This window comes from Papaver somniferum, unplaced genomic scaffold (genome assembly GCF_003573695.1).
Source record: "Papaver somniferum cultivar HN1 unplaced genomic scaffold, ASM357369v1 unplaced-scaffold_137, whole genome shotgun sequence".
In the NCBI taxonomy this organism is placed as follows: Eukaryota; Viridiplantae; Streptophyta; class Magnoliopsida; order Ranunculales; family Papaveraceae; genus Papaver; species Papaver somniferum.
Genome location: NW_020622934.1, coordinates 12,218,498 through 12,232,446, shown reverse-complemented (window position 1 = coordinate 12,232,446; position 13,949 = coordinate 12,218,498). Strand labels below are relative to the sequence as shown.

At 36.7% G+C, this 13,949-nt stretch overlaps 1 protein-coding gene across 1 annotated transcript; it reads right to left on the bottom strand.

Moving 5' to 3' along the window:
• Positions 1–3,813: 3,813 nt before the first annotated feature.
• LOC113334584 (LEAF RUST 10 DISEASE-RESISTANCE LOCUS RECEPTOR-LIKE PROTEIN KINASE-like 2.1) lies at positions 3,814–8,775 on the bottom strand. The gene is made up of 10 exons (XM_026580806.1): positions 8,490–8,775; positions 7,879–7,911; positions 6,024–7,214; positions 5,663–5,892; positions 5,488–5,536; positions 5,295–5,386; positions 5,158–5,206; positions 4,748–4,824; positions 4,515–4,628; positions 3,814–4,376 (listed from the first exon to the last, which is right to left on the bottom strand). The coding sequence occupies exons 1-10, from the start codon at positions 8,773–8,775 to the stop codon at positions 4,263–4,265; spliced, it is 2,235 nt and encodes a 744-aa protein (XP_026436591.1). The 3' UTR covers positions 3,814–4,262.
• Between the last annotated feature and the right edge of the window lie 5,174 nt (positions 8,776–13,949).

Sequence of the window (13,949 nt, the reverse complement as noted above, 5' to 3'; positions counted from 1 at the left end):
ATATCCTCCTTGCAGAATTTCTTCGACCATTTAAACTATCACGGCAGCAACCGAGTCCACTTCCATTCATCGTTGATTTTCATGGACAGCATCAAAGTTCTTTTCTTCCCTATTTTCTTATGGCTTCAATCAATTGATTCATGGCAGTGAGTTCCTTCAATCACCCATGAACTAACAGCAGCAATAATAATACTCCCTTCCAATCATCTAAGATAAGCTATGTAACTGCAATCATACAAACCTCTACACAAATTCGAGTAGAACCCATCTAATTAACAGCATCAACAACTTCAATTCATCTGCTTCTTCTCTTATTGATTCAAAACCAAACCCTACTTTATTTATTGCATCTCCTCCATAACAGCAACATGCTCGCTTCATTCATTCACGGATTTAATTTATGTAAATCGAGACACCAACACCATTTCTTAACTTCTAATTTCTTGCGTCTCAACTCCAACAACATCATTCTTAACTTCCATTTAGATCCAGAACAAATCCATCTTCTAATTTCTGATTTCTTCACCATCTTCTCAACCAGTATCACCGGAACAGTATCAAACCATCCCTTTCCTCCCATTAGATTTCAGAAAGAAACTATTAGAACCCTAGATTTTGACAATTTGGATATTAATCTCATAGATAAAAAAGGAAAGAAATTACCAGATTCTGCCACTTCGTTTCTCGCAGAGTGTTGCGACCTAGTGCAACTTCAATTCGCTGATATTGAAATCAAATGAGGTGCTAATAAGAACCAACGATTTTTGATTATTCATTTTTGTTAATCAGGTTTCAGTGAAACTTTAATGTGAACAAAGAAGACAAGGTTATTTTGGACAATTTGTCAAAAGGATTTTTATTTCTGCCACACATGCACTGGGGTTGACTCAGCTAACAGGAAAATAGACGGAATGCTTGATGAGAGGAGGAAACTCTAATTTCAATCTATTTGGGGAGGAAACGCTAATTAGGGATCTTGGGAGGGGAGGAAATACAAAATAGGCCTACATATAATTACAAATAATTGTATTTAAATCCAAACAGAAGATCTGAGAAAATCAGACCAAATTCAACGATTTAGACTAATAAAGATGGCCGTAATATGCACCCCGGTTTTGAAGGGGTGCACAAATTTGCACTCGTAAGGAACGATGAATTTTCTTAAGATTGTTGGAAAGTTTATATATACTGCAATAGATATTAGGAGAGAAGAAAGTCTCAAACACACACCTACACCAAATCTAAGTCGAGGCAAGGATTATATACTTCAGCCTCAAGGCCTCATATTTAAGATCTAACCTCGAGTTTTATAGATTACATTGAAAACTTTTTTAGTTTCCGCACAAAGAATCATGAAGTTTCTGATCTCGTGAAAAAATCCGAAAGTTTAGCTAGGCTTTCTCCTTTTTATTATCATATAATGCCTGCGACCAATAAAACAATCTAGATTAGTACATATTCTTGTACTGAAAGAAAGCAATACCTTGCTTTCCCCTTTTGTTAAGGCGCAGTGCTGAAAGAAAGCAATACCTTCCTTTGAAAGGTTCTCATTGTCAATACAAGAATATCGCGCATTCTACAAAAGAAAATCTTGTATGTCATTGTTTTAGAATGAATCCGCAAAAGAAATGCGGTGAAAGTAACTACTGTATACGAACCAATTGCTAAAAAATCACTTTCCTTGTATTTGGCATTCATCAGCAAATAAAATCACGCATTAATCATAAATATAAAAAGTGGGAATTATATAAATGCCCTCAATTTTGACGGGCTTCACAAATACCCTCATGAGACAATAAAAATACCCCTCTCTAACTACAGGCCCATCAGGGGTCCCTCAACATTTTTCTTCTTTTCGCATTTTCCCTTCCTCCTTTAAACTTCCTTCTTCGTTTGTGAATCCCATCTCTTCGAACATTCAGAGAAGAGAGAAATCTAAATCTAAACTCTCCACCACCTTCTACATTTCTACCACCACCATCTCTGTCGCCATCACAACCAACACCAACACCAGTGCCATCACCACCACCACCGTTACCACATACCACCACTACGAATAGAGAATATAGTGGAAATAAATTAAAAAAAGAAAAAACAAATTCAAATCTGAAAATTATCTTCCAGCCATTGCCACCACCACTGCTATCTCATGTGACGACGACTGGTGAAGAAGAGAGATCGATGTTTTTGCGCTTAGGATTCATGAAACGAAGAAAGAAGATTTCTCTTTCAGCCATAGCCACCACCACTGCTATCACAACCGTTTCATTACGAAATCGGTAAGAACAATCTACCTAAAGAATCGATTCTAGTTTCCGATCTGGAAACATTGCGTCAGTTGTTGTTGATGACGATAATAATAGAGGTGGAGGTCGTGGCAGTGGTGAAGGAGGATATCAAATATGTTGTTTTATTAGAAGAAGATGATGGTGGTGATAGTGGTGGTGGTGAAGGAAGATACCATATCTACAATGATGGTGGTGGCGACGGCGATGAAGGAGGTATGTATTTCAATCTATCAATTGATTATCTTCTTTCTATACTTTGAGTATCTGCTGGTGGTGGTAGTATGTAGATAAAATCAGTCATGAAGATTTTGTTGGTTCATGTTCGAATGATGAAATAAAATCAGTCTTGAAGATAGTGGTGGTTATGGTTGTTGTGGTGTTGGTGGATATTCTGTGTGCTGGTGGTGTTGGTGATGCTGGTGAGGTTAGAACGATGAATTTTGATGATGGAGATTGTGTTGGTTCTGGTTGGCATGATGAATTAAAGTTGGTCATGAAGATAATGGTGATTCTGGTTGTTTGTGGTGTTGGAAATGTTGTACGCTGCTGGCGGCGGCGGTGGTGGTGGTGGTGAAGTTGGACGACAAGTTGTTGAATACTGCTCCATCAACTATTGACGGTAATGACTGAATCTGTTTTCAATGTACATTTATTTAACATTTTATTGCACTAGTATTGGTGTCAATGATCTTGTGATTTTGATTGTGTTTCAATTGTTTACTGGTAATGGTTTAAGTGAATTGTGTTTATTTGGTGTTGTACTGGTGGTAGTGGAAGTTGTTATAGTGGTTGTGGTGGTGATTGTGGTGGTGGTGAGGCTCGAATGATAGAAATGGTAGTCAACAACCAATGTTTGTGTATCAACAATAGAAATTGATCTTAGTGTAAGGAGTCAACAACAAATATTTGTGTATCAACAATAGAAATTGACCTTATTTTAGGGAGCCAACAACCAATGTTTGTGTATCAACAATAGAAAAATGGAATCAACAACCAATATTTGTGTATCAACAATAGAAATTGATCTTAGTGTAAGGAGTCAACACCAAATATTTGTGTATCAACAATAGAAATTGACCTTAGTTTAAGGAGTCAACAACCAATGTTTGTGTATCAACAATGAAAAAATGGAATCAACAACCAATATTTGTGTATCAACAATAGAAATTGGGCTTAGTGTAAGAAGTCAACAACAAATATTTGTGTATCAACAATAGAAATTGACCTTAGGTTAGGGAGTCAACAACCAATGTTTGTGTATCAACAATCGGAAAATGGAATCAACAACCAATATTTGTGTATCAACAATAGAAATTGATCTTAGTGTAAGGAGTCAACACCAAATATTTGTGTATCAACAATAGAAATTGACCTTAGTTTAGGGAGTCAACAACCAATGTTTGTGTATCAACAATGGAAAAATGGAATCAACAACCAATATTTGTGTATCAACAATAGAAATTGATCTTAATGTAAGGAGTCAACAACAAATATTTGTGTATCAACAATAGAAATTGACCTTAGTTAAGGGAGTCAACAGCCAATGTTTGTGTATCAACAATAGAAAAATGGAATCAACAACCAAATTTGACAAATATTTTTGAACTTTTGATTTTTTGGATCAACTTCAGTTGTTGACACCTAATATTGATGGCGGCGGCGGCAACAACAATGGTGGTTGTGTGTGGCGATGTTGGAATATTATTGGTGGTTGTATTTAGTAAGTGGTGGTGGTGGTGGAGTGGTGGTGGCGGCGGTGCTGTTGGTGGTGGTGAAATGTTGTTGCTGGCGGATGTGAAATAATAGAAAATCTATTTTTTAATGGATAAGATTTTTAAATGGAAAATAATATTGTAAGTGAGATATTAAGGTAATCTATTTTTTAATGGATAAGGTATTTAAATGATAGGGGTATTTATATTGTTGTATAAGGGTATATTTATCGGGTGTCAAAACTAAGGGTATTTAATAAATTTACCCATATAAAAAACCCACATACCGAACACCATTGCCTGTGCTAAAAAGATGAGAACTCCCATCTGAGCATGTTAACACAAGCTGTGCCGTGTGCCCATACGGAATTTGAATCTGCAACATCAAGGACGACTAAACACGTCACAAAGTTCTTTTGGAATTTTCATATTTCGATGTTTGTTAATCACCAAAACTCTAAATCTGGGAATAAGATCTTAGACACATGTAGACAATCAAAAGCAAAGTACTTACATATGAGTTATCTGAGTAATCCTCCTGAAATATCAGATCATCTACGTTCCTAATTTGGTAGCTTTGGCTGTTCAAAATGAACGTTCTTGGGTCCCAAACTTTAGATGTATCCTTCTGTGGAAAATGTGGCATGATAAACTGTACTTAGGACAATGAAAGCTTCAAACAATTATCAAAACCATATAAATTAAGCATGACAGGTAAGCAAAGGATGAAAGGTTATCCAGATGTACCCATAGTATCCGTAGGACATTAAATCTGGCTTGACCTTCGGATATGTGAGTCTTAATCTTCATTTGCATTTCTAGATCTGCAGTAAAATACGAGAAACTTGGACACTTATTTACCTGCATTATACTATCAATACCTTCCACTAAAACTACACACTAAGATATTAAAACATGGGATTCGCAACACATAACAGGTGCATATCGGTTCCATATCTTTGTTTTAAACTCATAATGGATTTGGACACCTTTAAGTAGCTAAGTTTTCCTATATGCTCCAGAGAGTTTGTACATCATAATGTGTATTCTAGATTTCCAGTACAAATTTCTTTAATGGCGAACTATCCAAATAAAAAGATTCTAAACTTACAAAAAACACAAATATAACAATTTTGTATCAAGATATATATACTAACCACATGTTATTTTTGTCTGATTATTGGCGAAAAGTCTCATCAATTCACCCTACAAAGTCAAGCAGTAGGGAGTCAGTAAATTTATTTAATTTTTTAGTAGCATGTGATTCACATCATTATAGAGAATTCTGAAATACCTGGCAGCCGTCACCATTCATTGGGATGCAATCGACAGCAATAAGCTTATCGATATCATCAGCAGTGACTACATAATCTGGATCTGTAGCTCCTAAATCACAAAAACAGAACCAGAAACCTCTACATAACACAAACCCAAAAAAAATTGTGAAAATGCTGAATGTAACTCTGAAAACTCAATGTTGTGTTTACCTTCAATGTACGAAGGCCTGTTTTCATTAGGATCAAGATGTCGAGTCCACTAAATATAAATTTAAAAATCGTTTGGAGCACAAGAAATAATCAGAGATCGCACTACGTTAGCAATAGGACTGACACCCTACTGCAAAGAAAATGTCATGAAAGAAATGATTGCAGAGAGAAGTACCTGAAACATGCATAAAGTAGTCCCACATTTAGGAAACCTGCATGCTCGCAGCCTATTGCCTGGTTTTGCATCACCATGAATTTGCAACCCTTCAATGGCAGGTAAGCTTGCATTCCCTGATTTTGCATCACTGCGAATTCGGAACACTTCCATGGTGGATAAGCTGTCATTCCCTGCTTTTGCATTATAGAGAATTGGGATAGCTTCTATTCCATGTAAGGTGTTTTCTCCTGGTAGAAACCAAGTCTTTATTAGATTTCCTGGGATATATAAAATCTCAACCTCATAGTTGAGGTGCAGAATGTTAACCAATTGTTCAAAGTTTCAGATTCTATAGAAAAAAAAAATCTGGTATCATTACCTCCTGAGATACTGGAAGATTGCTCCTCCCTCGTGTTAGACGGATGATAGGAGGAACTAGTTGATCTAGGAGGTGGTGAAGAAAGGAAAGGTTTTGGTGGAAGTTTCAAGGATTCGACGCTTTCTTCCAACATTTCCAATACTTCACTCATTGAAGGCCTACTTAAAGGGTTAGTCTGTATGCACCACAAACCCACTATAGTCAACTTCTTAGCAAGTTTTTCTGTTTCCTCCATCATAAGCCCCTGCAATCCAAGATCCTTTTCTAATTTGAGACGGTCATAAATCCAATGTGGAAAATAGAGTTGAGAAGAATGATCCAATTCCACTTGCACATCAATGTTTTTTCTACCCCCGACCATTTCCAATACCATCATCCCATAGCTATAAACATCAGACTTGTGGGAGATTCCTCCGAAATTTCTACTGAATACTTCGGGAGCAATATAGCCAGCAGTTCCTCTTGTCCCCAACATGGATATAATGCTATCTGTTCGAGAACACAACTTAGCCAGACCAAAGTCTGCTATCTTTGGGCGGAAGTTCTTATCTAAGAGAATGTTTTGAGGCTTTATATCAAAATGTAGGATTCTTGTGGTGCAACCGCGATGCAGATACTCTAGTCCACGACTAATTCCAATTGCAATCTGGAATAATGATTCCCATCCTAATGTAAAACTTGGATCGGCTAACTGTTTGTTTTGGTAAATGAATTTATCAAGAGAACCGTTTGGCATAAACTCATAGATGAGAGCTCTTTTGTTACCATTGTAGCAAAACCCAATAAGTTTTACCACATTTACATGGGAAGTCTTACTAATGCTTGCAACCTCATTCAAGAATTCTTCTCCATTACTCTTGCTACTTTTGGATCTATCAGACAAAACCTTCACCGCAACCAAACGACCATCATGAAGCTGTCCTTTGAACACAGACCCATAACCTCCTTGACCGAGTTTCTCTTTAAAATCACTTGTCATTTTCTTGACTTCAGCATACTTGAATCTCTTAGGAGCTAAAGATCCATAATTTTCGAAGAAGGCATCTATAAGTCGTGTTTGATGCTTATTTTGCTCCTTCCTGCATAACCACTTGAATGAACTACGACTACCCAATGAGAATTTCCTCCTGAAGCAACAGATTAGGATGATCAATAAGACCGAAACTAGCAGCACACCAAGTGTAGATCCTCCTGTGATTAGCCAAATAATAAGATAATAATAAGACAAATTAGAATATACAGGGTCTCACGCATTATCAGTCCTCTCTAGTCCATCATTTATATATACACAAGGTTGAACATGGGCAATTTCTGCCTTGACATGCTTATTCACACACTAGTTCACGGTTATGGCACTGATTTTATTTATAAAACCCAAACAATGAAGCTAATTTTTTGGATAATATGTTCTTCTTACAGCGCTCATTCTTACTAGATAATATGTTCTTATTACAGTGCCCGTTCTTACTAGAGATGAGCACAATTAGATATGTATAACACCACTATCTACCACTTTGAAAAGCAGTCTTTGAAAAGAACCGGATAAATTTCAATTTAGTAGACGGTGAGGCTTGATAGCAGAATTGACTAATTTTTGGTAGGATGGTGGAGAACCATAAGAAGAACATATTACCAAACTTCAAACTGATTATCACTTGAGTTCTATTAAGAAAATGGTGCAGAAATTGTGAGGTAGGGTGAGAATAACCAAGTTCACCAATCATTCCCCTATAACTAAACTCTTATAAGTAACAACGTAATACAGTTGAGAATGCTTCAGGGAAAAAGAAAAAAAACAGTTGAGTCCGTAAAAATTTGTGAAGAACAAGAGGGATGGGATGTCATGAAACTGTACCTCTATTATCAATTTTCTTCTTATTTTTGGCGCCTTACCTTCAAAAAAGTAATGAGGACAAGATCAGCCCCAACTTAACCAATTTACACCATTCCTGAAAACAGAAAATCAGACAAGAAGATCAAGAAGACATTTTTTAGGATCAACTAGTGTTTACCTGGCGCTACTGTAACCCTACATTTTTGACATTAACTTTGAGTTCTTCCATCAATGTAATACCCAATCCCACACAGGCTAGTCAGACTACAATCATCGAACAAGCTTGTTTTTTCAATAAAAAGATCTGTTACTGTGTTAACTGAAAATCTTCCTTACAGCTCTATCGAGTGGGACAAATTGACAAACAGGTTGAAGGCGCCATGGTTTTGTACCAAAATGGATATACCTTAGGCTAGTTATCACACACACTGGCCTAGTTATAACAACCGCCTCTTACCGAAAGGCAAAATGATAGAAAACTGACATTGGAATTAGCTACTGCTTGCTACTTGTTAGTCCTCCAAGGGTCCAACCCGGCAGTAAATCCTATGTTCTATTCATAGTTCATACCAAACACAGACACACATGGAAGTAAGGGCGTGAAGAGGAAGAAAGAGTGCATGTATAAGTACCTTTAACGGAACTAGGACCACCACCACAAGTGTTTCCATTGCCACCGTTGCGACAAAAACAGGTCAAGCTCTTGACCGTGGAGTCGTCATAGTATCCACATGTTCCACCAGAAGCACTACAACTCAAACAGAATTCCATATCGTTTCGACTAGCTGATGCTTCATAACTCACATCAAAACCCTCCTTTAAAACTCTAAGAAGAGACGAGGGATTATCAGTAAGACCTGATATAGCTGAACCCATGATAGGAACTTCTACACTTCTACCACCAAATGATGATACCATAGGAGAAGAACCTCTCGAGGTATTGGAAATAACAAAATAAGCGTCAGTTGTGGTAGGAGTACTACTTCCCGTGCTGTTGATTCCACACTTCAACTTTAAGGGAATTGGATGCGAAGAGAAGTTATCACTTAGATTATTTGGACAATGGAAGTAAAAGTCAGGTTCACAACACTAGGAGCATAACTGAATAAGGCAAAATCAAGAGTTGTGTTAAGAAATTTAGATGCGCAAGCATCACCATCATCACCCATGATCTCTTTTCTAGTTAATCTCGCAATTTTGTTTTCTGGGTCGATCGCTAAAACACGAAATGTTTGCGATAAAATTTTCATCTCAGCTGCATCTCCATCTATACAATCCAGCTTGTAACCGAGACTTCCACAGTAGTTAGGCCGGGAATCTCCCCAAAATGGAAAGCTAATGTTTACATCCGTCCCGCACTGGAAATTGCGGTTACAATCGTGGTGCCGAGTTGTATAATTATTTTGTTGCGACAGGCAAACGGGTAAATGATCGATACGTAAAAGCAAGACCAAGAAGAAGATGATGACGCCGAAACCGGAAGAAGATGTTGGTGGGAAGTAATAGAAATCCATTCAATTGTTTCAATTTGAGGTAGATAACATAGCATTAATCACCAACTTAAAAATCTTAGTTTCGGGCTAGTACGTGTGGTTTGGTAATATCATCTATTTTCCAGACCGTGGGAAATGCACCATCTTGTTTACTCTTGTCCATTCAATAAAGACTTGACACATGCCCCTGGTCAAGCTCAACATGTTTGACTAGATTTCTAATTCGGCTTTTGACCTGGTTAACGAGTAGATTTCTAATTTAGCTTAGTCCACCACGTATATATATTTATGTTTCTCAAATATTTCTTTTTTTCTTCTTTTTTTATGAAAGTTTATTTATTTTCATTTATAGCTTCAATTAGATTACATTATGGTTTAGAACACCAAGGCAATAACAAGATTGCAAGTTTTTGTTTTTATTTTTTATTTTTTTGTAAATTGATATTTCATTAGAAAGACTAACTTAAGACATTAGTAGCCATGATTACAACAGTAAGCTTATAAATACTACATGAAAAATAAGCTAAAAATAACTGTTAGAGCAGCTCGGTTGAACCCACCAAGCGTTGGTATGTCAAGTTTGATTGTCATATTTTAGTGAATAAAAACTCATGTTAAGAGTCGCTTGATTATGTACTAGAGTCAACTTCGTATAGGTTAGCTTGAAAGTATTAGGATATGAGACATTACAAGTATTCGAAGACTTGAAGATGTGAAGAATCAAGGAGCTACAACGACAACAATCATCCTTCCACTTGAGGTTAGTGATATTTGACTTGAACTGTTTCATTCCCTAATGTATCTTTCAAGTCGTGCATATTGAAAACATAACTGTGAAGCATATTTGAACTCTAGAGAAACATAGTATTAAAGAATACAATACGAGGTTTATTGCTTAACCATTAAACTTTGTAGATAAGATATCGCCATAATCATTTGAATGCTATTGTGATTATGTATGGGTATGAGGTGAGGATTTCATCCTAGGGAACAATGTTTACATGTGTTCTAAGGAAGTAAGTTCATAAACTTGTTTGTGAACCGAAAAGGAAATTGTCAGGTGTTATTGGTTTTGTTATTCATTGATTATCTTTTGAACAATCAATATGTGTGATTGAGTATAACCGCTCACAACTTGTTTGTGTTCTTGGTAGAACTATTCACGAAGGCCTGACTTATGTATTGGTATGACTTTATTAGTGAAACCGATCTTAAGTAATCACCTGAGATGGTATGATCGGGTTTGTGATTTTATGTCTGACCAAAACTGGGAAAAGTGGAACCTATCCTAGTAAGAGGTGCAGTACATTACAAAGGGGAACCGATCCTTGTATGAGGTGCAGCAGGTTTATAGCATAAAGGGGACCGATCGTATGGACATGTGCAACACGTTTTTAGGCAAAGGGGAACCGATCCTATGGACACGTGCAACACATTCAAGTTAGATACCATATATATGTGGGGAACCGATCCTAGTACCTAGTCAACCGAATTTTGGAAAGCTAGTGTGACCATGCACAGTACTCACATGGAGGTAGAACCAAAACTTTGTTTGGTAGAATCGTTAAACCCATGATTTGTGATTGAGTGTTATTTGATCAATCGAATAGTTCTTGAAAGTCGGATGAACCAATTATAAACTTGTTTGGAAGTGTGGAAAATCGGTTTCAAGGTTGTAAGTATGAAAGAGAACTTATAAAGTTAGGATGTCGAAATACTTTGAACACGTGTTGTGAATGTTTATTATTTAATTGTTCAAAGTTATTCCTTAATAGCTAAGGGAAGAGAATCCCATGATCGAAACATAAATAAGTTAAGAATCTTTTAATTAAGGTTATTAATTTCATTTTGTAGGGAAATAAGAATTGTAATGTGCATTTACTAATTAGAGATTTTCCGAGAGATTTTGATCATTATTTTTGGACATAACATTTCCAGAAATTATGGAAACCGAATTTGTGCTTTAATGAATATCTTGAGAATATTTTCGGTTTTGGAAATTCCTTGGTGTCCAAACTTCCTAATCTATAAATACTGAAGTTTGCATTTCTAGCAAACTAATCCTTCGTAACAGCAAACTACCTCTTGTTGTGCTGCTACTGGTGAAGCCGCCTATTCGTAGACGAGAGTAACCTAATTAGGTGAAATGTCTTACGGCCGCTCGGTTTAAAGTCTTCTTTGGGATTGAGAAGCTCTAGTCAGTACCGTTGGTGGGAAACTAGATAATTGTGTTTATCTTTAGTTTTCATTGATTTGATTGACTAACGGTGGTTGAAATTTGATTGCACCTAGTTTGTTTATGCTTGAGAATCTTCTCTTCTGATATAAGATTCACTCAAACTAGTTCAGAGTTTCGACATGGATCTTTAGATTATTGTTAGTTCTAAAGACGATCTTGTGATAATCCATTGTTAACAGACTCCGTTCTCTGCATGATTGATCACAAGAGGTTCAATTGATTGTGTGCAGGTGTTTATTGAATATCTAAGAAGATTTGAAGACGAAGAAGATATTGAAGATTTCTGATTTGTGAGTTCATAATCTTTGGTGTGCACAATACTTATTTCGGTAAAAAGAGGATTGGTAGGACTTAAGAGATACCTACAATTATACTAACCGCAAGTGCACGGTGTCAACAATATAAATAGGGAAAATATGGGGTTTCTAACTGATTCAAATGAGACTAGGGAGATGTAGAGTTGATTCTAAGGTCTTTCTATACTGATTCAAATGAGAAGTAACAACAAGGGGTTTTGTTTGCGTCGATACGACAAAGTGATGATGATTATACAAAAGAAATAAAATTACAGAGCAACAAATGGTAAACTAGGGCTTCGAATCCACCTCCGAAATGCATAAAAATCCCTGATTTGATATACTAGCTCTCCCTTCAATCAAGGAGCTATAGAAGTTCTAGCCTCAAACTACCTTGAAGATGTGATATAATCACTAACAAAGATGATGATTTAATCTTAGCAAAAGATGTCAATCCCTAGTATTACTTGTCTTCTAAGGCACAAGAAATCATAGATTGAACTAAATTTTTTTACATAGGATTGAATATTGACAAAGAGTTAATCCAACTACCTAGGATGGTTGACATACAAGGTGAAAGCAATTTTCCGAAATTCAGAAACTAATCATGCTTTTCATTGAAATCCCATAGAGAAGAACAAGTAAAATCACTGAGGAATTCTAATTATTAAAGGGGTTTCATCTCTGCCCTAGCAGAGATTTTTAGAACATCAGAAGATTGAAATTAAATCCTAAATATTACTACTACAGCTTGCACCGCCTAGTCCGGGCTTGGCTTCAAAATATCCTTGCTTCCCCAATTTATACAAAATCTTCAAGTCTAACAATCCCCCTAGCCAACAAATACAATTAGAAAATTAGGAAATTGATTTCTTGGAACTCACCACTGATGGAGTACTCTTTTTATCTTTCACAACCACAACTTTATCTTCACTGGATTGCTGATGTTGATGGTGTTTGAAGGAACAACAATTTCATACCTAGATTTTCAATTCATTCACTCTTGAGAACCAATTTAGCCGACCTATTCTTGCTCACATAATAATTACTGATTCTAGGTCTAGCTTGATTGATTTGTGAAAGATGGAAATAGGGTATACATAAGATACAACCTCTTAGGGTTAGGCTCTGGTTTAGGTGTTCGAATGGATGGATGGAGATGTTTCTGGGTGAGAGATGAGGTGGTGTCAGGTGTGATGGTTCTGATGTGAAATGGTAAAGTGGGAGGCAAAAATAGAGAATATACAGTAGAGGGATGGGGTTAACAGACAGATAAAATGGATAAGAAACATCCTCTTTTCTCACGCGTGGAAGCCTAGGTTTTGGTGTTGGTGAAGTCATCAAGGGCATGTTTGGTTGCTTACTTTAGTTTTGATTAGATATGATTTAATGGCACACCTTTCCTTGGATATTAACTGTGCTAGGCTCTTTTCCATTTAATGTTCACTTGAGTCAGTAGCAAGACCAACTTCTCATATTTTGTCTACACCAGCCCCCAGTCTTTGGTTCACCATTTAGTATCAGTACCTGCACCACAACGCAAAAATGAGATTATTCCGACAATATTACCCGCTAATGAACATATGCACCAAAATACAATATTTGATATAAAAAGAGATCTTATAACACTTGGGATGTGATAAAAGGCAACAAAATGGCCTAGAAATATGCTGCGCCGATCACACCCCTGATAGACGCATTTATGTGTCTAATTTGTCCTCAATGTTCCGTATCATTAGTACTCGATTTCGTACTTATTATGGTGTTTTGTGTGTTTGTAGGTATTTATTGGAAAATAAATATTGTTGGAAAATTCGGCTCGAAAAGTTGCGCGGAGCACCCCGTAGGACAATTGCTATACGGACCCCCATTTTTGCTAAGTGTCACCCACGGCTATATGTAGCCCATTTTTGTCCACAACACCCATTTTTGTCCACAGCACCCTTCTCCCTCGTTTGAATTAATTTTTTGGCGGGAAATAATTTTTTTCACCTGCAACATATTCTTCTTCGGATTTGGAGGAGCTGCAGTGAGATTCAATGGCTGAATTTGCACGGGATGACT